This window comes from Nematolebias whitei, chromosome 13 (assembly GCF_014905685.2).
Source record: "Nematolebias whitei isolate Nwh7 chromosome 13, NemWhi1, whole genome shotgun sequence".
In the NCBI taxonomy this organism is placed as follows: Eukaryota; Metazoa; Chordata; class Actinopteri; order Cyprinodontiformes; family Rivulidae; genus Nematolebias; species Nematolebias whitei.
Genome location: NC_056510.1, coordinates 5,362,509 through 5,386,193, shown reverse-complemented (window position 1 = coordinate 5,386,193; position 23,685 = coordinate 5,362,509). Strand labels below are relative to the sequence as shown.

Here is a 23,685-nt window from a genome sequence, read left to right as displayed (position 1 = left end):
GTTTTATTATAAAAACCTCTGGAGTTATCATTTGTAAATTGTACAAGACTAAAATGTTCCTACAAAGAAATTTTAGTACCTGTGATTTTGGTTCCGTCTTTGGTCTCAGCAGGAATACCAATACCGTAGTCATTCTCGCCTGTTACTCTGAAATAGTAAACTTCTCCCTCTTTCAGGTTGGCCACTTTGTATGTCAGTCTGTGGCATGTGTCAGTCAACCTAGTCCAACCTTTTTTGCTAGCTTCACGGAAATCAACAAGGTAATTCTTGACTGGCCCTCCTCCCTCATTCTCAGGAGTGTCCCAGGTTACAGTGGCAGAAGTCTTTGTCACTTCCTTGACTTCCACTTGAGCAGGAGGTCCAGGTGAATCAAGGACTCTAACATTGAGTGTCAATGAGGAGGTTCCAGCAACATTGGACAAGGTGACGGTGTATTTTCCAGAGTCATTGCGAGTTGCTTTTTCTAAGGTGATTGAGGTAAATGTGTCTGTAGTGTCAATGACAGCCCGTACTCTAAGGTCTATGTCAGGTTTAGTCCATGAAACAATAGGAATGGGTTTTCCTCTGAAGGGTACTGTCATAGTAAATGAGCTTCCATCTTTCACAATAAGAGTTTTTCTCATTTCATTACTTATTTCAAAGGCTGGTTCTTCCTCACTTTCTTTTGCAATTTGTTTGTCTGACTCAGGACTAGGTTCACTGACTCCTATTTTGTTAATTGACTTGACAACAAACACATATTCAACCCCAGGAGTCAGTCCCACCACAGTGAATTCTGTGTTCTTGGTGTTCTGAACTCCAATAATCCATTCATCATCTAGTGTCTGTCTGTATTCTACTCTGTAACCAGTCACAGGCGCTCCACCATCAAATAGTGGCTTACTCCAAGTTAGTGTGGCTGTGGTCTTTGTAGAGTCAATAATTTTAGGTTTAGGAGGAGGTGAAGGCAGGAATTGTGGGTCTTCAGCCTTAATGAGTGGGCAAGGGATGCTAGGAGCACTGAGGCCAGCAGAATTTTCTGCAAACACTCTGTACTCATACTCACAGCCCTCACGAAGATTGGAGGCTTTGACTCTGAGGTCATAAACAGGTTTCTTGTTGACACGGCACCAACGAAGGCCAGTCTTCTCCCGCTTTTCAATAACATAGCCAGAGATACTGCTGCCACCATCAGAATGTGGTCTTTCCCAACAGATTGTCATTGCCTCACTAGTAACTGAGGTGACCTGGACATTAGTGGGAGCTACAGGCACAGTGAATGGATCCATTGCCTTTTTTGGCTCACTTTCCAGTGCTTCACCATCTCCATATTTGTTTACTCCCCTGACTCTAAAGATATACTCATTTCCTTTGAGCAGCTTAGTAACTTTGCAAGTAGTTGCCTTCATATCACCATAGACCAGGGTCCAGGCAAGGCGACTTGTCTCACGTTTTTCCACAATGTAATGCATGATTTCGGCACCACCATTCTCTTGAGGAGGTCCCCATGTTAGAGTGCATTTCTCAGCTGTAAGACCAGACACAGCCAGAGGTCCAGAGGAAGGTCCAGGCCTGTCTAGAACCTTACAGTTGACAGCCACAGACCTTGTTCCAGCTACATTGTGCAGAGTCAGGACATACTGACCAGAGTCCTTCCTAATAGCATCTCTGACAATCAGGGTGGTTGTAAAGTTGGTGGAGGTGATTTCACACCTGGCCTTGGCCTCAATCTCTTTTCCATCCTTAGACCAGGAAAGCACAGGAAGTGGACGCCCTGTTATTTCAGCATCTATTCTTATTATCTCTCCAGCCTTAATGACAACCAACTGTCTGAATTTATCCTCCATGATAATGGATGGAGGGTCTACATCATCCTTAACAGTTACAGGACCAGTGCTTTCTGAAGGAGCACTCAACATCTCTGCTGAATTTCTTGCAATAACATGGAAGTCATACTGGACGTCTTCTGTGAGGCCTGTGACATCAAAGTAGGTGTCTTGCACATTGGTGAAGTTGCATTTCAGCCAGCGACCATTGGGAAGTTCTTTGCGCTCTACAACATATCCAGTAATTTTCACTCCACCATCATATTCAGGTGCATTCCAGAAGAGAGAAACTGAGTTTCTAGTGATATTTGTAACTCTAAGATTATGTGGTGATTCACAAGGATCCCTGGCTGCAACAGGATCACTAGGTTTAGTGCATGGACCAATGCCAGCAATATTTTCAGCATAGACTCTAAATTGATACAACAGGCCTTCTTCAATGCCAGTCATTTTGAACTGGTTTTCAGCCAGTAGACCTCTGTTGACTTTGGTCCACAGAATGCTGCTTTGGTCTTTGCATTCAATATGATAACCAATAATGGGGCTTCCACCATCACTGGCAGGTCTGTCCCATAATACATGCATGCCAGTCTTGGTGGCATGGACAACATGAATATTGGTTGGAGGACCAGGAGGCTCAAATGGATACTGGGCAATAACAGGAGCAGAGTCTGTGGCAGGGCTTTTACCATAACGGTTCTCAGCTGCAATGCGAAACTGGTACTCTGTGCCCTGGTTGAGTCGCAAAACCTTTATTGATGTCCTTGCAACCGTGGCTGAGACAATTTGCCACGTGGTAGAGGTGGTGTCTCTTTTCTCTACAACATAGTTGTTAATCTGGCATCCACCATCATAGGTTGGAGGATCCCAGGACAGAGAGATGAAGTCGGCACTCACCTCATCCACCTTAATATTGCTGGGTGGCCCAGGTTTGTCCAGGATTATAACTGAGATTTCAGCTGTCTTGGTGCCAACTGAATTAGTCAATGTAATCTCATATTTTCCAACATCCTCTTTGGTAGCATCCTTGATGACAATTTTGGATGAGGTCTTGGAATTCACAACATTTACCCTGGTTGTCTGCTTCAACATTTGACCATCCTTCTTCCAGGACACTTCAGGTTGAGGTCGCCCTTTGAAGGGAACATCAATCTTCAAGTCATCTCCTGCTTTTACACTGTATGTGTTGAACAGCAGGTTAATAATGGGCTCCATTGTGATGTCTTTTACCACAACAGGGGTAGCCAAAGGTTTGGCATCACTCCTACCCTTATCATTCACAGCAATCACCCTGAAGGTGTACTCCTCACCAGTGGTGAGTCCATCAATAGTAACTTCCAGTGCTTTGGCTTCACTGCAAACTGTCCATTTGTCATCTCCTTTGGGCTGCATTTCTATAATATAGGTTGTGATTTTACTGCCTCCATCATGATCAGGTTTCTCCCATGAAAGAGTGACAGTATGACGAGTCACATCAACCACAACAATTTTACCCGGAGGCAAAGGAGCCTCTGATACCTTGACTTGATCTGTGGTAGCAGGAAGACCTACTCCTAGCTCATTCACAGCCAGCACACGGAAAAAGTATCTGCCCCCCTCTTGCAGGTCAGTAATAATGTAGGAATTCCTCACACAGTTCATGCTAACACTAGTGAATGCCATTCGTTTTTGTTCTCTCTTCTCTACAATATAGTGTGATATTTTAGCCCCACCATCAATAAGCGGAGGCTCCCAGGAAAGAGAGACAGAATGTCTTTTTACATCCTTAACCTGCAGATTAGTAGGCGCACTGGGGGAGTCCAGAACTTTAACATTGATAAAGGCTGATTTAGAGCCACTAAGATTTTCAAGGGTCAGTGTGTATTTGCCTGTGTCAAATCTGTCAACATTCTCAATCAGCAGCATTGTGTAAGAGCTTGTAACTTCAATCTGTGCACGTTCATTTAAAGTTCCATCTGCTTTTGACCATCTGACCTCAGGCTCAGGCTTTCCTCTGATTGGCACAAAGAGGCGCAGCATGGCAGTGGCACGAACATTGACCATCTTTCTCAAGTCAGCATCTAGTTCAATTTCAGGAGCCTCCAGTTTCTCTGCAGCAATCACAGATACAGGTAGGTCCACATGATCCCCCACGCCTTCACAGTTAACAGCACAGATGCGGAAATTATACTCTGCATTCTCTTTCAGTTTCTTTACAATGTAATGAGTTTCTTGGACACCAGTAGGTGGTGTGCAGACAAACCATTCATCATCTCCTGCTTCGTTTCTTTCAACAACATATCCAGTAATCTGTGCTCCACCATCATAGATAGGCCTGGACCAGGAAAGGGAGACTGTGCTGCTTGAATGATCTGTAACTTTGGGGTTATTTGGAGGTCCTGGTGGATAAATGGCATCACATGCCTTGATATACTGTGTTGGTGTGCTAGACTTTCCAACACCAGCAGCATTTTCAGCTGAAACTCTGAATTCATACCAGTGACCTTCTGTGAGGCCAGAGCACCTGAATCTCAGGTCAGTCAGCCTCTTCTTGTTGCACTTGGTCCATCTGACACCATCCTTATCACGTTTTTCAAGTACATATCCTTCAATTTCAGCTCCTCCATTATTCTCAGGCCTCTCCCAGGTAAGCACCATGGAATCCCTAGTAATAGCACTGGCCTCAGGAGTGGAGGGGGCACTGGGAGTGGTGAATGGATTACGAGCAATCACAGGCTCAGATTCTAAAGGTTCACCAACACCATATTTATTCACAGCAGTGACTCTAAAGATGTATTCATTTCCAGGAAGAAGTTTTGTAATTTTGTAACTGATTGCCTGGATCTTGGGCTCAACCATGGTCCAAGACAAACGACTTGTCTCCCTCTTCTCAATGATATAGTGAGAGATGCTAGCACCACCATCATGTGTAGGATGGCTCCAGTGTAGATAACATTTTTCAGCTGTTACTCCTTTGACTTCTAATGGTCCATCTGGAGGACCAGGTCTATCCAGAATCTTGACATTAACTGGGACCATTTTGATTCCACCCACATTTACAAGTTTGAGGACAAAATGACCACCATCCACTCTGATACAATCCTTAACTGTCAGGATGGTACGGGTAAGTGTGGTCTTTATCTCTGTTCTTGGTGTGGTTTTGTCAATTTCCTTTCCATCCTTCAACCATGTGACCTCAGGCAGAGGTTTACCTGTATAGTCCGCATCGATGACAAATGACTCACCAGCATGAACAACTGTCAGATCTTTGAATTTGGAATCCACAGTGGCATCTGGAGCTTCAATTGCATCTTTGGCTGTAATTTCTCCTGTGCTACCTGATGGGCAACTAGAAATGCCAGCAGAATTTCTGGCAATGACTCTAAATTCATAGACACGATCCTCAGTGAGACCAGTGATTTTGAACTGGGTCTCAATAATGTTGGTAAAGCTGGCTTTCATCCACCGAGTATCTGGGTGCTTTCTCCTTTCTATCACATAGCCAGTGATTGTACTGCCTCCATCATACTGAGGTCTGGTCCATTGGAGTGTAACATGGTTTCTAGTGATTTCAATGGCTTCAGGAGTGCCTGGTGGGTCACATGGGTCCCTAGCTACTGTGCTTTCAGAGACCTTGCTGGCTGGACTAAAACCAGCAATGTTCTCAGCATAAACTCTAAATTCATATTCAATACCTTCTTCCAAGTCTGTGGTTTTGAATCGTGTTTCTGGAATTAGAAGTTTGTTGAGTTTTGTCCACAAAAGGCTGTTCTTCTCCTTTCTTTCCAGGTGATACCCAATAATTGGGCTGCCTCCATTGTTGGTGGGAGGTTTCCATTCAACTACCATGCTATCCTTGGTTGCAGCTGTTATAACTGGCGTTCCTGGGGCAGCAGGTTCACTAAATGGATATTTGGCAACAACAGCAGGAGAGACAATAGCTGAACTCTTTCCATATCTATTCTCAGCGAACACTCTAAACTGGTATTCAACACCAGTCTTTAAATTTGTGACTTTGATGGTTGTCCTGGCAATTGTAGCAGACACAATCTGCCATGCTGTAGTGGTTGTATCTCTCTTCTCTACAATGTAGTTGTTGATCTGACAGCCTCCAGTGTATTCTGGTGGCTCCCAGGAAAGTGTAACATAATTAGAGCTCACCTCTTCAATTTTTACAGGCCCTGTGGGTGGTCCTGGCTTGTCGAGAATAATGACAGTAATCTCCTCTGTAGTTGTTCCAATGCTGCTGGTGGCTGTGATAGTGTATTTACCAGAATCTTCTTTATTCGCTTCCTTGATTACCAACTTAGTGGATGATGGTGTGCTGGATACATTCAATCTGGTTGTCTCCTTCAGAGCTTGCCCCTCCTTTTTCCATTCAACCTTGGGAACAGGGCGTCCCAATACTGGAATCTCAATTTTGAGATCTTCACCTTGTTGTAAACTATAAGTAGTGAATTTGATTTTAAACCTGGGCTCAACAGTTACATCTTTAGCAGTAACTGGTGAAGCCAGAGGTCTGGGGTCACTTCTGCCTTTCTCATTGAAAGCTGACACTCTAAACAAGTACTCATGTCCTGCACTGAGGCCCGTGACAGTGCCCTCACAAGTTTTGATTGTTGCAGCTACAACCCATTCCTCAGAGCCCATGGGCTGCATCTCAATGTAGTAGCCAATGATCCTGCTGCCTCCATCATGGACTGGTTTCTCCCAGGAGAGCGAGGCAGTAGTTTTAGTGACTTCAGTCAGATTTACCTTACCCACAGGCAAAGGTGGCTCAGATGTTTTGACAGATTCTTCTGTCTCAACTGGCTGTCCAACACCAAATTCATTTTCAGCCAAGACTCTGAAATAGTAGATTGTTCCTTCGGTGAGCCCAGTGATACGATAACTTGTCTTTGTGCATTTGTTGTCTACATTGGAATACACATTCCTTGTGGACTCACGCTTTTCAACTAGATAATTCTTTATTCTTGAACCACCATCAATAACTGGAGGTTCCCAGGTCAGAGTGACACTCTCCCTTTTTATGTCTTTTACTGTTAGATTTAAAGGAGCACCAGGAGTGTCTAGAACTTTAACGGAGACAAAAGCTGATTTGCTTCCAGCACTATTTTCTAAAGTGAGGATGTATTTTCCTGCATCATATTTGTCACATATGTCAATGGAAAGCTGAGTGTAATCTTCACCTGACAAAATTTGAACTTTAGTGGGCAGCTCGCCATCTTCCTTGGCCCAGCTTACTTCAGGAACAGGACGACCCTTGAAAGGAATGCAGATTCTCATTGAGCCTCCTGCACGAACAACTATTCCTTTCCTAAGTTCTGAGTCCAAAATAACCTCTGGAGGATCAATTTTATCTACAGGTATCAATACTCCCTGGATTTCTGTGGGCTCACCAACACCTTCTTTATTGATTGCGCAAACACGCACTTTGTATTCTTGATGTTCTGTCAAACGTTTGATGGTGAACTTGGTAGTGTTTACTCCAGTAGGTGGCGTGCAAATAGTCCATTCTTCCTCTTCAGCCTTTGTAATTTCCACAGCATATCCTTGAATTTCACAACCGCCATCATATATAGGCTTATGCCAAGCTAGGCTGATGGAGTCTTTTGTAGTGTCAACCACATGAGCATTGGTAGGACAACCTGGTTCAAAGATGGGATCGCATGCTTTGAGGTAGGGTGTAGGTGGGCTTGGCTGGCCCACTCCAGCTGCATTCTCAGCAGATACCCTGAACTCATAATCATGGTCCTCAGTGAGTCCTGTTACTCTAAAACGCAAGTCTGTCACTCTGCGTTTATTGCTCTTGGTCCACCTAATTCCAGCTCTGTCTCTCTTTTCAACAATGTAACCAACAATATCACTTCCTCCTGTGGTCTCAGGGCGGTTCCAACAGACTGTCATGGAATCCCTGGTAATGTTAGTGATCTCAAGTTCACGAGGTGAGCCAGGAGGAACAAATGGATTTCTCATGATGACTGGTTCGGATTCAAGAGGCTCACCCACTCCATATTTGTTGACAGCCATAACTCTGAAGATGTACTCATTGCCCTTCAATAGTTTGGTAACCTTTAACATTGTAGCTCCACAATCACTGGAAACCACAGTCCATGCCAAGCGACTGGTTTCTCTCTTTTGAATTATATAGTGAGAAATGTTAGCACCTCCATCGTGCCTAGGTGGCAGCCATGACAGTGAGCATTTCTCCTCAGTAACATTGCTAATTGTAAGTGGTCCTTCTGATGGACCTGGTCTATCTAGAACCTTCACACTGAATGGGACGGACTTGGTTCCAGCAACATTTGTTAGAACCAGAGTGTACTGTCCACCATCCACTCTGATGGCATCTTTCATAACAAGTAAAGCTTTAAAATCTGTGTTTTTGATTTCACTTCTTGCAGAGTTTTCAATTTCAACACTTCCCTTGAACCACTGAGCTGCTGGGATGGGTTTTCCTTCCACACTGGCCTCCAGACTGAACGTTTCTCCGGCATTAATAACAAGGGTCTGATTGTACATAGGATCAGTCTCACACTTAGGAGGCTCAACTTCATCCTTGGCTGTTAAGGACCCTGTTGTATCAGAAGGCTTACTGACAGCACCAGCTGCATTCCTTGCAATCACTCTGAAATCGTATTTACTGTCCTCTGTAAGGCCAGTGACTGTAAATTCTTGTTCAATAATGTTTGCAAAGCTGGCCTTCATCCATTTTCCCTCAGGGAGGTCACGCTTCTCAACTACATAGCCAGTTAGAAGGCTTCCACCATCATATTGTGGAGGTGACCACCTCAGCTTCATTGAGTGCCTGGTTATAATTACAGCCTCAGGACAACCAGGTGGATCACATGGATCACGGGCTACGTAAACCTCAGACACTTTGCTGCATTTTCCAATGCCCACTATGTTCTCAGCATATACTCTATACTCATACTCAATGCCTTCTTCAAGTGGAGTGGACTTGAATTTGCATTCTTGGATGAGCATTTTGTTGATCTTAGTCCACAGTATACTGTTCTTTTCTTTTCTCTCTAAATGATAGCCCAAAATGGCACTGCCTCCATCAGATGGAGGTTTATTCCACTCAACCACCATATAATCTTTAGTATATGAAGACACAAATGGTGTCCCTGGAGGGCCGGGTTCCTGGAATGGATATTGTGCTACAACAGGCTGTGAATCAATTGCATAACTTTTTCCATATCTATTTTCAGCAAAGATTCTGAATTGGTATTCAGCACCTGTCTTCAGATTGGTTACTTTTAATGTGGTTCTGGCCACAGTGGCAGATACAACAACCCAGTTAGTTGTAGTTGTGTCTCTTTTCTCCACTACATAGTTAGAGATTGGACATCCACCTGTGTATGTGGGAGCTTCCCAACTAAGAGTCATACTCTCAGCACTTATATCTTCAATCTTGATAGGGCCTGTTGGTGGGCCTGGTTTATCCAAAGTGATTACCTCAATAGTGGCATCCTTGGAACCCAGGGCATTGGCAATATTGATACTGTACATACCACCATCCTCTCTGGTAGCATCCTTTATGGTTAGAGTTGTGTGATGTGCTGAGTCAGTGACATTGACTCTGGTGGTCTGTTTAAGGGCCAGTCCATCCTTAGTCCAAGTGATGGTTGGTTTTGGATGACCAGCAACTGGGACCTCTATCTTGAGATCATACCCAACCTGAACACTGTAGGAGCTCACTTTGGGTCTAACAGAAGGCTCAATGACAAGGTCCTTTGCTACAACTGATTGAACCAGTTGTCTTGGGTCACTTTTACCCTTTTCATTAACAGCAATTACCCTGAATTGATATTCCTCTCCCTTGAGAAGGTTGCTTACTACTGTCTCCACACCTTTCACACTGGCACACACAGACCAAGTCTCACTGTCCTTAGGAGCAATTTCAACTTCATAGTGACTGATTCTACTGCCACCATCATACTGAGATTTCTCCCAAGTTAAAGTAACAGTGCTCTTACTGACATCAACAACACTAACCTTACCAGGTGGTTGAGGCTTCTCTGATATTTTAATTGGCTCAATAGTTTTAGCTTGAAGACCCACACCATATTCATTCTCAGCCAAGACTCTGAAGAAGAAGATTCCACCCTCTGGAAGAGACTCAACTTTCCATGACATCTTGTTGCAGGTGGTAATGGTAGAGTATACTTTCCTGGTGCTTTCACGCTTTTCAACAATGTAATGCTTAATCTTTGAGCCACCATCCAAAAGTGGGGGCTCCCAAGAGAGAGTGACAGAGTTCCTTGTAATCTCTTTAACCATTAAGTTAGTTGGTGGACTAGGGGAATCTAGAACCCTGACGCTGATGAAAGCTGACTTAGCTCCACTAGCATTTTCTGCAGTCAAGGTGTACTTGCCACTGTCAAATCTGTCAACATTCTCAATGACAAGTGAAGCATAGCTTCCCGTGTTATCAATTAAGGCAGTTTCCTTAATTTCTCCATCAGCTTTGCCCCATTTCACCTCAGGAGATGGACGACCTCTTACAGGTACAAACAGTCTTAAAGTGCTTGCTGCTCTTATGTTGATAGTTTTTCTCATCTCAGCATCTAAGTCAAGGTCAGGAGCCTCAAGCTTCTCCTCCAGAAGAATTTTTCCAGGCACATCAGCATGTTCACCAATACCAACTTTGTTAATTGCACAAACCCTGAACTGGTACTCATGCTTCTCCAGAAGCTTTGTCACTGTGAATTTAGTGTCTATTATTCCAGTGGGAGGGGTACAAATAAACCACTCATCAGATGCTACATCACACGCTTCAACAATGTAAGCCTGAATTTCACAGCCACCATCATATATGGGCTTGCCCCATGTAAGAGACACTGTGGACCTAGAGATGTCTACCACCCTGGGATTGTTTGGTGGGCCTGCTTCAAAAATTGGATCCAGTGCTTTGTAGTACACTGTTGATGTGCTCGGTGTGCCAATTCCTGCAGCATTCTCAGCAGAAACTCTAAATTCATAGCTATGATTTTCAATGAGTCCTGTCACTCTAAAGCGTAGCTCAGTCAAATTGCGTTTGTTGCATCTAGTCCATCTTACACCATCCTTGTCACGTTTCTCAACAACATAACCTTGGATGGGATTGCCACCATCATTAACGGGTCTCTCCCAAGTCACTACCATAGAGTCCTTGGTAATTGTGGAGACTTCTACTTCTGTTGGTGGGCTTGGAGCGACAAATTGATTTTTGGCAATCATTGGCTCAGATTCTAAAGGTTCACCAATACCATATTTGTTTACAGGTATTACTCTGAATATGTATTCATTACCAGGAAGAAGTTTGGTGATTTTCAGATTCAAAGTCTGAACTTTTTGTTCAACTACAGTCCACACAAGTCTGCTGGTTTCCCTCCTCTCAACAATGTAATGTGAAACATCACTACCGCCATCTTGCAAGGGAGGTTTCCAGGAAATTGAGCATTTCTCACTGGTGACACCATAGATAGATATAGGGCCCTCTGGTGGACCTGGTCTGTCCAAGACCTTGACATTAATGTGAACAGTTTTCTCTCCTCCAACATTCTTTACCAGCAAGGTGTACTGACCTCCATCAACACGAATGGCTTCCTTAACAATTATACAAGCTGTAAAGTCTGTATTATGAATTTCTAAACGAGCCGCTTCTGTAATCTCATTGCCCTCTTTCAGCCAGTGTACACTGGGCACAGGCTTACCATAAATTCCTGCTTCAAGTCTAAATGTCTCTCCTGCATTCACAACCATAACCTGGGAGTACTTAGTCTCCAAGTCAATTCTAGGAGGATCAACCTCATCTTTGGCAGTGATGGTTCCAGTAGAATCAGATGGTTGGCTAAAGACACCTGCTGCATTTTTGGCAATGACACGGAACTCATAAGTCTGATCTTCAGTAAGTCCTGTGACAACAAATTCAGTCTCAATAACATTGGCAAAACTGGCCTTCATCCAACGGCCACCTCCTTCCTTTTTCTCAACCACATAGCCTGTGATCTTGATACCAGCATCATACTCAGGTTTGGTCCATCTCAGAGTTACTTGGTGTCTTGTTACAATGACAGCTTCTGGTTTCCCTGGTCTGTCACAAGGATCCCTGGCCACTTGCATTTCACTCACTATGCTGGCTTTGCTCAGGCCAACAATATTCTCAGCATAGACTCTAAACTCATATTCAATACCTTCCTCGAGTCCAACAACCTTAAATCTGGTCTCTGGGATAAGCTGTTTGTTCTGTTTCACCCACAGAATACTGTTTCTCTCCTTAAGTTCTAAGTGGTAGCCTAGAATTTTGCTTCCACCATCATTGCTAGGTTTCTCCCATACAACAATCATGTTCTCCCTGGTGACTGACTGCACCACAATGGAACGTGGTGAGCTGGGCACTTCAAAAGGATACTGAGCAACAATGTTATCAGAAAGCAGGAATGAAGACTTCCCATACCTATTTTCTGCAGCAATTCTAAATTGGTACTCAAGTCCAGTTTTCAGACGGGCTGCCTTAATGGTTGTTCTGGCTACTGTAGCAGACACAATCTGCCAGTTTGTAGTTGATGTGTCTCTCTTCTCTACAATGTAATTATTGATTGCACAACCACCATCATACAGTGGGGGATTCCAAGACAAGACCACACTGTCAGCAGTGACTTCATCCAGCTTGATTGGGCCTGCTGGAGGACCAGGTTTATCTAAGACAACAACACTGATATCAGCTGTAGCCTCTCCAGCTGTGTTGGTAAGTTTTATAGTGTATATGCCTACATCATCTCTGCAAGCTTCCTTAATGACAAGATGGAGGTTATTGTCTGTTGTCTCAGCATTAACCCTTATTGTTTCCTTGAGAACAATACCATCTTTGAACCAAGTTGCTGTAGCCTTTGGGCAGGCAACATATGGAACATCAATCTTAAGATCATCTCCTGCAAGTGTACTGAATGTGTTGAAAAGCAGCTTGAAAGTTGGTGGGATTATCAAATCTTTAGCCACTACAGGCACATTGAGAGGGCGTGGATCACTAACACCCTTTTCATTAGTGGCTGAAATACGGAACATATACTCTTCTCCCTGTGTAAGTCCAGTAACCTGAGCCTCGTTGGTTTTTACCACCATGACCTGAGTCCATTTCTCACTTCCCTTTCTCTGCATCTCAATAAAATAGCCTGTAATTCTGCTTCCACCATCATGATCTGGTTTTTCCCAAGCTAGTGTGACACTAGTACTGGTTACTTTAAGGAGGGATACTTTGCCTGGTGGTAGAGGCTTCTCTGATGCTTTAATTGGTTCAAGAGTCTCTACTGGAAGACCAATACCAAACTCATTTTCAGCCAGGATTCTAAAGAAGTACAATTTTCCTTCCTCTAAGTCTCCAACTTTCCAACTAGACTTATGGCAACTGGCACAAACAGTTGAGTAGGCTTTTCTGGTTGACTCACGTTTCTCCACAATGTAGCTGCGGATTCTGGAGCCCCCATCTATGAGAGGTGCATCCCAAACCAAGGAAACAGAATTTCTGGTGACCTCTTTAACAATCAGATTCTGGGGTGCTCCAGGAGTATCTAGTACTCTGACATTAACAAAAGCTGTCTTACTTCCCGATGCATTTTCTACTGTCACCAAGTATTTTCCTCCATCAAATCTGTCAACATTGTCTATCTGAAGAGTTGTGAATGATGAAGTGATTTCAATGTTGGCTCTGTCTAGAGATTCTCCGTGCTCTCTTGACCATTTTACTTCTGGTGCTGGTCTGCCCTTGATAGGGACAAACAGTCTAAGTGTACCACAGGCTCTTATGCAGACTACTTTACGTAGTTCTGCACCAAGTTCAATTTCTGGAGGAAGTAGTCTGTCTTCAGCCTTAGGGGTTCCAGGAACAGCAGCAGGCTCTCCCACTCCTTCACTATTAGTGGCGCAGATGTTAATTTTGTACTCCTGGTTTTCCTTCAGATTTGTGATGCTGAAGGAGGTGGCTGTCCATCCCTTTTTAGGAGTATGGATTGTCCATTCATCCTCCTCAGGCAGGCAAGTTTCCACAATGTAACCAGTGATTTCAGAACCACCATCATAGACAGGTTTGTTCCAGGCAACTGTAATTGACGACTTTGTTGTGTCCAGCAGTCTTGGGTTTCCTGGTGGTCCAGGCTGGAAGATGGTGTCGACTGCTTTGTAGAACGGACTGGAAGGACTAGGCTGGCTTAGACCAGCATTATTTTCAGCAAAAACTCTGAATTCATATTCATGTCCTAGTGTAAGACCAGAGACCTTGAATCGCAAGTCAGTTACAGTTCTCTTGTTACACTTCACCCAGCGTAGGCCTGTCTTATCCCGTCTTTCTATTATATATGTGTTGATTCTACTGCCTCCGTCATGTTCAGGACGCTCCCAGCAAACAACCATAGAGTCTTTAGTAATTGTGGTGACTTCAGGCTGTGTTGGTGTGTCACTTGGACCATATGGGTTGGCACAAATAATGGCTTCCGACTCTAAAGGCTCACCCACACCATACTTGTTAACAGCCATGACCCTGAAAATGTACTCATTGCCCTTAAGAAGCTTGGTAACTTTAAACCTGTTTACTTGAAGGTCTGTTGCCACATTTGTCCATGCCAACCTACTGGTCTCACGCCTCTGTATTATGAAGTACTCAATCTTGGCACCACCATCATGGGTTGGATGTAGCCAGTTAAGCACACATTTCTCAGCAGTGACATCTGTAACAGTTAGGGAATCTGGTGGTCCAGGTCTGTCAAATACTTTAACATTGAATGTGAATTTGGAAAAGCCACCAGGATTGCTGGCAGTCAGGGTGAAAGAACCACCATCCCTCCTGAGTGAATCTTTATTGATTAAAGTTGTGTGAAAATCAGATGTCTTTATTTCTATTTTGCCCGTATCCTCCAGCTCCTTTCCTTCCTTGGTCCATACTAAAGAAGGTAATGGTCTGCCAGTCACACTGGCTTCCAGCTTGAATGGCTCTCCTGCCATGACTGCAACAATGCTGCTATATGATGTATCCACATCAAGCCTGGGCTCTTCGATGTCATCTCTGCATGTGATTGTCTCTGATGGCTGAGATGGAGCGCTAACAGCACCAGCTGAATTACGAGCAAACACACGAAATTCGTAGGTTGCATCTTCAGTCAGACCACTAACTGTAAACATGGTTTCTAGAATGTTGTTGAAGTTTGCTTTGAGCCAGCGTCCATTAGGCATCTCTCTCCTCTCTACTGTATATCCAGTGATGGAGAATCCCCCATCACCTTCTGGTTTGGTCCATGACAGTGTCACCTCATGTCTGGTAATATTCAGTGCTACAGGTCTGCCTGGTGGTTCGACTGGGTCCAAAGCATACATAGGCTCAGAGGGTTTGCTAGGTTTGCTAAGACCAGCCATGTTTTCAGCAATAACACGATGTTCGTATGCAATGCCATCAACAAGGCCTGTTGATTTGAAGATGTTTCCAACAACAAGAGCTTTGCTGATCCTCTGCCACAGAATGCTATTCTTCTCCTTTCTGTCCATGTGATAGCCTAGAATAGGACTGCCTCCATCAGAGGCTGGCTCATTCCAGCTAAGAGTAATATGATCCTTGTTGAACGATGTTACCATGGGACTGCCAGGCTGACTTGGCACATCAAATGGATAGGCAGCCAACACTGGTTCAGAGAGAATGCAAGGTCCAATGCCATATCTGTTCTGAGCCTTGACACGGAACTGATACTGGGTACCAGTATTGAGTCTTGCTGCTTTGAATGTGGTTCGGATAACGGTAGCTGCCAATTCCACCCATGAAGTGCCAGTAGTCTCTCGCATCTCAACAATATAGTTGTTGATAGGAACACCTCCATCATTTTCTGGAGCTTCCCATGAGAGAATGACATAATCACATGAGACCTCATCCAGTTTGATAGGACCACTAGGAGGACCTGGAATATCATGGACCAGGAGGGTGATTGTCTCTGTCACTGTACCAAGCATGTTCTTTCCTGTCATGGAATACTGGCCTCCATCAGTCCTCCTGACCTCATTAATGTTGAGAATAGTTGATGTTGATGTTGTTTCAACATTTATTCGTTGTGTCTCTTTCAACACAAAGTCTCCCTTCTTCCAGGAGACAACAGGCCTGGGTTTTCCCAGCACCGGAATCTCTACCTTCACACGATCTCCTGCCTTAACAATCACGGTTTTCTGGTAGACCCCTCTCAGATCAAATGATGGAGCAGAGGTGTGCTCTTTAATTATTGCAGGTCTGCTTTCACGGGGATCACTTCGGCCTGATGCATTCACAGCCATTATATGGAAGGTGTATTCAGCACCCTCAACCAAATCTGTAACAGTGTAATCTAGAGCTTTGATGGTGGCCATGTGGACCCACTGATCAGTGTCCTTCTTCTGAGCTTCAATGACATATCCAGTAATCAAGCTACCACCATCATGCAGAGGTTTGGTCCACGCAAGGCTAGCACTGTCAGAGGTCACATCAGTGACATACAAGTTCTCTGGTGCAGAGGGAGCTTGGGACACTCTTATTGGCTCAGGGGTTTCAGCAGGCTCACCTACACCCAAATCATTTTCAGCAGACACACGGAAGTAGTAGTAGGCTCCTTCCACAAGGTCTTGGAATTTAAAAGAGCACTTTTGCCATTGGGTGCTGAGCACTGTGTAGGCCTTCTTGGTGGCATCTCTCTTTTCAATAATGTAGTTATGAATCTTGGAACCTCCGTCAATTATGGGAATTTCCCACTGGAGGGTTATGCTGTTCTTGGTGATCTCTCTTGGTCTGAGGTTAACTGGTGGTCCAGGTGTGTCCAGAACTTTCACATTAACAAAGCCTGTCTTTTTCCCAGCAACGTTCTCTAGACAGAGCTGATACTTTCCAGCATCATATCTAGTGCAGTCAGGAATAACAAGCAGAGTGTAGGACTCTGTTGTGTCTATGTGTGCACGTGCTTTTAAGTTGGTATTTTCTTTGCTCCAAGTGACTTCAGGAATAGGTCGGCCCCTGATGGAAACAAATATACGAATGGAAGCACGGCACCTGACCACTAGAGTTTTTCTGAGTTCAGCATCCAGCTCAAAGTCTGGCATTGTTTCTTGGTCCACCAGTTCAGTAACTTTCTCAACCTCAGCAGGCTCACCTACTCCTTCAGAGTTCACAGCACTAACTCTGAAATGGTATTTACCTCCTTTTTGGAGTTTACCAATAACATATTCAGTCATTTTCACTGGGTACTGTGTCTCTGTATCCCAGTCATCATGACCTTCTTTTTTATACTCAATAATGTATCCTTCCACTTTAAGACCACCATCGTAATGTGGGTGGCCCCAAGCAAAGGTTGCTGTGGTTTTAGTGGTGTCTGCAATTCTGGGATTGGATGGAGGACCAGGTGGATCTAAAAAATAAATAAACAACAGGTTATACAAGAGGATACAGTTTTAAAATGTACCTTGAAATACTCTATTTAGTCTAAAATATGTATTTACTTACAAACAATATCCTTGGTCATGACAGGATGTGATGGCTCACTTGGCTCCCCAAATCCAGCCTTATTCTCAGCCGTGACTCTAAACTCATACTCTACTCCCTCGGTCAGGCCTTGCACCTTAAAGCGCAGGTCAGGAACTGTCCTTTTACAGGCTCTCACCCATCTCATTCCTCTCCTTTCTTTTCTCTCTACACTGTAACCTCTAATGTCACTTCCCCCATCCTTTACTGGTCTCTTCCATGAAATGGTGATAGCATTCCTACTGACATTATCAATCTCTGGGGCTGAAGGTGGACCAGGGGGACCTGGGGAAAACATAATTTGGGAGAAAACGTTTTTTTGCAGCTTAAAAAAATACTACAAATATTGCAAAATGGAAATGTTGTCTTTTCAACATTTTAATACTGCAATATTGCATTAATTTATTATAAGAAATAAATTAAGTAACCTTACCAAAACTGTCTACCATTTTGACTGGCCCAGACTGGCTTGAGTCTCCAGTTCCATACTGGTTCACAGCAGACACTCTGAAGATATACTCGTTGCCTTTGATCAGTTTGTGGGCTACATGTCTGCAGTCCATGATATTTTCAGCTAGTTTGGTCCACAGCAGACGGCTAGTTTCTCTCTTTTCTAGGATGTAAGACTTGATTGAGCATCCTCCATCCTCCTCTGGTGGAAGCCAGGTCAGGGTACACTTCTCAGCTGAAATATTGCTTGCTTCAATAGGACCTGGAGGTCCAGGAACGTCTAGGACCTTCACTCTAATATGTTCTTCCTTAATACCAAAAGGGTTGCTAGCGGTGATGGTATAATCTCCTGTGTTCTTCCGGCTTGCATATTTAATAGCCAGGGTGGAAGAGGTAGGGGTGCTGGTGACAGTGACAATGTCAGAGTTCTTCAACTCACGACCTCCTTTGAACCAGACAGATGTTGGGGGAGGTTTACCCACAATTTTAGAGGCTGAGATCACAATTGTGTCTCCTGCCCTGACTGACACGCCCTCCTTCATGGCTTGGTCAATAGTAATAGATGGGGGCTCTGTAAAGACAGTAAAGTCAAACAAACATTCCTCATAAATTCACTGTAATAACTTTAACAATTAGATGTTTGTAAAACTAAAAATATTGGATTTTCAGATCTTGTAGTTACATACATGTTGTAATTGCTAAATTACTGATGCTAATTCACCACCCAGCTTACCGTACTCATCCTTGCAGGTCAGGGACTCGGTAGATTCTGAAGGAACACTGATAGCACCAGCAGCATTTCTGGCTCTAATTCTGAACTGATATTGAGATCCTTCTGTCAGGTCAGTGACGGTGAAGGCACAGCTCTGGATGTTGACATGGTTAGCCTTCATCCAGGTCTTGCCAACAGCCTCTAGCTTCTCCACCATGTAGCCAGTCAGCTTATAGCCACCATCATATTTAGGAGCAGTCCAAATCATAGTGACTGTGTTCCTGGTCACATTAATAACTTCAGGTTTGCCAGGTGGATCTGACAAAAAACAGGCATTTATCAAAAACAATGAAAGTATAATTTTAAATCCAGGTATTTAGTACTGCAATAAAAAGTGACAAGCTTATAATAGATTAACTCACCAATAGGATCAAGAGCGACCACTGCTTCCGTGACCTTACTTGCCTTTCCAAGACCAGCCACGTTTATGGCCATCACCCTGAACTCGTACTCTAGTCCTTCTATTAGACCTGTGACTCTACACTCCTTTACTCTCAGAGGAGTCTTACTGGCCCTTTTCCACATCAGGCTGTTCCTCTCCTTAAACTCTATATGATATCCTAAAAAAAGGGGGAAAACTTGTTACAATTTCAAAACTGTTTTTCATGGTTAACTACTAATTGATATTCATCATTGTATTTTTTACCAGTAATTGGGGAGCCACCAGTGTCTTTTGGATCAGCCCATGTCAGAATGGCTGATTCGTGGCGGATGCTCACAATCTCTGGAGGAGCAGGCGCCTCAGGTACATCTGTAGGAAAGAGAGGTAGAGTGAAAGACAGCATTAATATCAAGGAAGCAAAGACGTATTTCCTCATTCACAGCTTGTTGATTGGTTGGCTTGTGTAACAGCATACTGTACTGAATACTTGCCTAAGCAATCCACACTCATTAACAGACAAACACAAAAGGACTTATGAAATCTGGTGCACGAACAGCATAGTACTCACTGAATGGATGCTGGGCAATGACTGGGTCAGATCTCAGGTACTCTCCAATCCCGTACTTATTCTCGGCACAAACTCTAAAAATGTACTCTATTCCATCGTGGAGTCTGATCACCCTCATGGCAGTCTTCTGAATGGCTGAAGCCACTGTTGCCCACTTGTTGTCTGTTGTCCTCCTCTTCTCAACAATGTAATTTGACACCTCAGCACCTCCATCGTCTTTGGGTGGCGCCCATTCCAGGGTAATGCCATCAGCAGTAATCTCATCAAACTTGATAGGACCGGTGCAGATGCCGGGCTTTCCAACCACCTTCAGCTGGAACTTGCAGTCTTTGGAGCCAGCACTGTTCCTAACATTTATAGTGAAAGTATCAGCATCTCCTCTCTGGCAGTCTCTGATCAGCAGTGTGGTGACTCCCAGTGAAGCCTCGATGCAAATACGGCCAGTATCACCGAGCCCTGTGTCGCCTTTCTTCCAGGTGGCAGTTGGGTAGGGCACTCCAGTGACAGGAATGTTTATACGCGTCGTGGCACCCTCCTTCACCACATAGCAACCATCCTGCAGAACGCTCAAGTTGCAGTCAGGCAGCACTGAAAAGTAAAGAAATAATGATTACAATAATACTGTATAAACTATTGTTTAGGAAAACAAGCGAGTTCACCTCACACTATGTGTGATGAAGGCTGACTTCTTACCAAACTGGTCTTTGGCAACAACAGTGAGCTCAGTTGGTGGTCCCTCCCCTGACTCGTTGAGTGCCTTGACTCTGAATAGATAAGATTTGCCCTCTGTCAGCTCACTGATGGTGTATGACATGTTCTTGCCCTTCATAATTTGGGTCCACTTCTCCTCGCCTTCACTCTGCTCTAGTATGTATGCAGTAACAAAGCTTCCCCCATCACTGATGGGCTTTTTCCATCCTAGAGTGATTGAATTCTTGGTGGTCTTCTGGGCTTTAAAGTCTGTCACTGGACCAGGGTTTTCTGAAAAACAAGGTGAGATGAGTTAAGACTGATCATGTGTTGGGAGGTTTTCTGTCCTGTCCAACTTTTGTTTTTTCATAAAAATGCTGTAAGTAACAAAATGATTTTCTAAAAACCTTTAATACACTTCTGAGACGTAGAAAGATCTTTTCTGCTCTGACAATCCCAAGTGGTTTAATGAAAGACACTGCATTTTCTTCTATTGTTTTTTGAAACGTGAAAAAATCTAGTTGCCTTTTATTGAACCACCTAGGACTGTCATGTCCTGGGGACGGAGAATTTACACCAACATACCTGATGCCCGGATGCTGCCCTGAGTCTCACAGCCCTCTCCAATACCATAGGCATTTTCAGCCAGCACTCTGAAGCAGTATGCTTGTCCTGGCTCCAGGTTGGTGATCCTGAATGAGGGCTTGTGGCACTCTGCTGACACGCAGGTCCATGCCTTCCTCTCAGCCAGACGTTTCTCTACAATATAGCTTTTCACCGGACTGCCACCATCAATCAGAGGTGCATCCCAGGTGATACAGGCATGGGTTCTGGAGGTCTCCTTCACAATCAGGTTTACAGGTGGTCCAGGTGAATCTGAGAAGGGTAGAAAAGCAGTATATTTCAGTCAAAGGAACTGAAATCCATAGCAGGTTGTCAAAGAATAAATTAGGTTTCTGAGGTTTTCATTTACATACATTATCTTGAATGTACACTATAGATTTTCTTTATAAACCATTTTTCTTTACTTACCCCAAAAATAATAAATTTCCCATTATATTGTTGCTTTCTGATGCTTTGGATGGATTATAGTTACAGATTGTATCTAGCATTAATGTAAAAATAAAACCACATATCTAACAACTTATAATAATCTGATATGTTATCAGTCTCTTTTTAATCCCAAACTTGCAGAAGTGCATTTTTAAATGGAGATCCTTACCAAGGACCTTCACTATGATGGTATAGCTCTTGGATCCGCTGCTGTTCTCCAGGGACAGGACATATTTGCCAGCATCATATCTGTTTATGTCCTCTACCATCAAAAAGGTGTCCCAGTCAGATGTCTTGATCAAGATGCCCTGCCTTTCCTTCAGGTTGGCGTCCACCTTTGTCCATGTCACCTTTGGTGCTGGTCGTCCTCTTAGAGGGACGTAGAGCCTCATCGTGACACCAGCTCGCAGAACCAGAGCCTTCCTCAAGTCAGCATCCAGCTCACCTTCAGGAGGGACTGCATATTGATGGAATAATCAGTTGTTAGATTAAAAGGTTTTAACTATTGAGAGTTTTTCTGGTTGACTGTATTCTGTCTCTCAGTAAAAAAATTGAGTTTTTACAATCTTTATACTTCTAAATGAAACCATGCATCATATAAATGTTGAACACAGCAGGTGTTCCTATAATCCTCTGACAGGTGTGACGTTTAAAACATGAATTTCACTAAAGTTAGTTATATGCTTCATATGCCATGTTCTGGAAAAATGAAGACGAATTTACTAGTCAGTTTGTTAAGTAAGTTAAAAGAAAATGCTTCAATACAATCAGGACCAATAACGCATCATTGCAGGTGTGACACAAGTTGGTTCAGGCACATTTTAGAACATTTGCACAGAACATTATACTTTAAATAGGTAAAACACTTAAATGAAATAATGTGGGTGTAGAAAACAATTATGCAAATACAGTGCAACAATGAACATACTCAAAATGTCCTTGGCCATGTGGTTTCCAGGAACTTCGCTGGGTTCACTATATCCAATCTTGTTAACAGCGGTGACTCTGAACTGGTACTCAATGTTTTCCATCAGCCCAGTCATCACAAACTTAGTGGCCTGAAGCTTCTTTGGGATGTTGCAGTTAGTCCAGTCTTCGGCGTCCGCTCGCTTGCACTCTACCAGATATCCAATGATCTCGCAACCACCATCGTATGCTGGTTTGGTCCAGCTGAGGCTCACAGAGTTCTTGGTTGAGTCCACCACCTTGGGGAATGCAGGTGGGCCAGGAGGATCTGAAGAATTATAAGTGAGAATTATATGTAAAACAAGTGTTGGTGTAAATTAAAATAATTTTTATTCAACAGACACTCACAGACAGGGTCAACAGCCAGAACAGCATTGGATGGATCACTGGGTTTGCCCAGACCAGCCTTATTCAAGGCGATGATTCTAAACTCGTACTCAGAGCCCTCAGTCAGCTGAACAGCCTTGATGGTTCTGTCGATGACCGGACGGCGGTTGACCTTCGCCCAAGTCAGCTCAGTGGCATCACGTTTCTCCACCATATAGCCGAGGATGGGAGCTTTGCCATCATTGGCTGGAGCTTTCCAGCTGACCGTCATGGAGTCTTTGGTAACATTGGTGATTACGGGAGGTTCACATGGCCCAGGAACATCTGGTGAAAGAGGAAAGGTCAGTCTGACATCACCACACATACTTCGCAAAGTGATAAAAAACTGATCACACTTTAGGCATTTTTTACATTTTAAAGGACTCTCAATATGCATTAGTCATTTTTCTCACCATATGGGTTCTTGATCATGACAGCATCAGTCATGATGGGGTCTCCCACACCATACTGGTTCTCAGCACTAACTCTGAACTGGTATTCATGACCCTCAATGAGTTTCTCCACTGAGCAGTCAGTGATGTGGCCGTGGATGTTGGCAGTTACCAGCGCCCAGTTGGCCCTGCTGGTTTCACGCTTCTCAATAATGTAGTTTGTGATTTCAGATCCTCCATCTGCCAGCGGAGGCTCCCATCGCATCTTGACATGGTCAGCAAACACCTTAGAGATTTTCACAGAGGCTGGAGGTCCCGGTTTGTCTGCATAGGAAAAAAAATGGAGCGTTGACTTTCAAGTCTGACGACATAACAGAACTAATTGAATATTTAAAAGAATGTTGAATCAAACTTACCGAGCACCTTGACCTTTATGGTGGCATATTTGGAGCCATTGACATTTTCAGCTGTGATGGTGTAGTCTCCAGACTCCTTTCTGGTGACTGAGTAGAGCTCCAGTAGATGAACATGTTTCTTCTGAGTTGCCTTCATTCCCTCAGCAAGGACCAGATGTGCGCCGTCTTTCTTCCAACTCACCTTGGGTAGTGGTTTGCCAAACACCTCTGCATCCAGTAAGATGTTCTCTCCGGCTTTTACCACAATGAGGTTTTTCATGTTGATGCCAAGTTCTACACGAGGAGGAACTGCACAGGAGATAATGACAGGATGTTTATCAATATTTGTCAATCATTTATTCCAC

At 43.8% G+C, this 23,685-nt stretch overlaps 1 protein-coding gene across 16 annotated transcripts in view; it reads right to left on the bottom strand.

Moving 5' to 3' along the window:
* Positions 1-23,685, bottom strand: part of ttn.2 (titin, tandem duplicate 2) — a 202,703-nt gene that overhangs the window by 32,450 nt on the left and 146,568 nt on the right. For all 16 annotated transcript variants that reach the window (XM_037686800.1, XM_037686801.1, XM_037686803.1 and 13 more), the window contains 14 exons: positions 23,342-23,629; positions 22,947-23,249; positions 22,516-22,818; positions 22,130-22,435; positions 21,371-21,658; positions 20,734-21,024; positions 20,152-20,439; positions 19,459-20,046; positions 19,155-19,259; positions 18,871-19,068; positions 18,470-18,766; positions 17,720-18,307; positions 17,269-17,571; positions 80-17,173 (listed from right to left, as the gene is read on the bottom strand). In XM_037686800.1, coding sequence (XP_037542728.1) covers positions 80-17,173; positions 17,269-17,571; positions 17,720-18,307; positions 18,470-18,766; positions 18,871-19,068; positions 19,155-19,259; positions 19,459-20,046; positions 20,152-20,439; positions 20,734-21,024; positions 21,371-21,658; positions 22,130-22,435; positions 22,516-22,818; positions 22,947-23,249; positions 23,342-23,629 — 21,240 coding nt within the window. The remainder of the gene's footprint in view (positions 1-79; positions 17,174-17,268; positions 17,572-17,719; positions 18,308-18,469; positions 18,767-18,870; positions 19,069-19,154; positions 19,260-19,458; positions 20,047-20,151; positions 20,440-20,733; positions 21,025-21,370; positions 21,659-22,129; positions 22,436-22,515; positions 22,819-22,946; positions 23,250-23,341; positions 23,630-23,685) is intronic.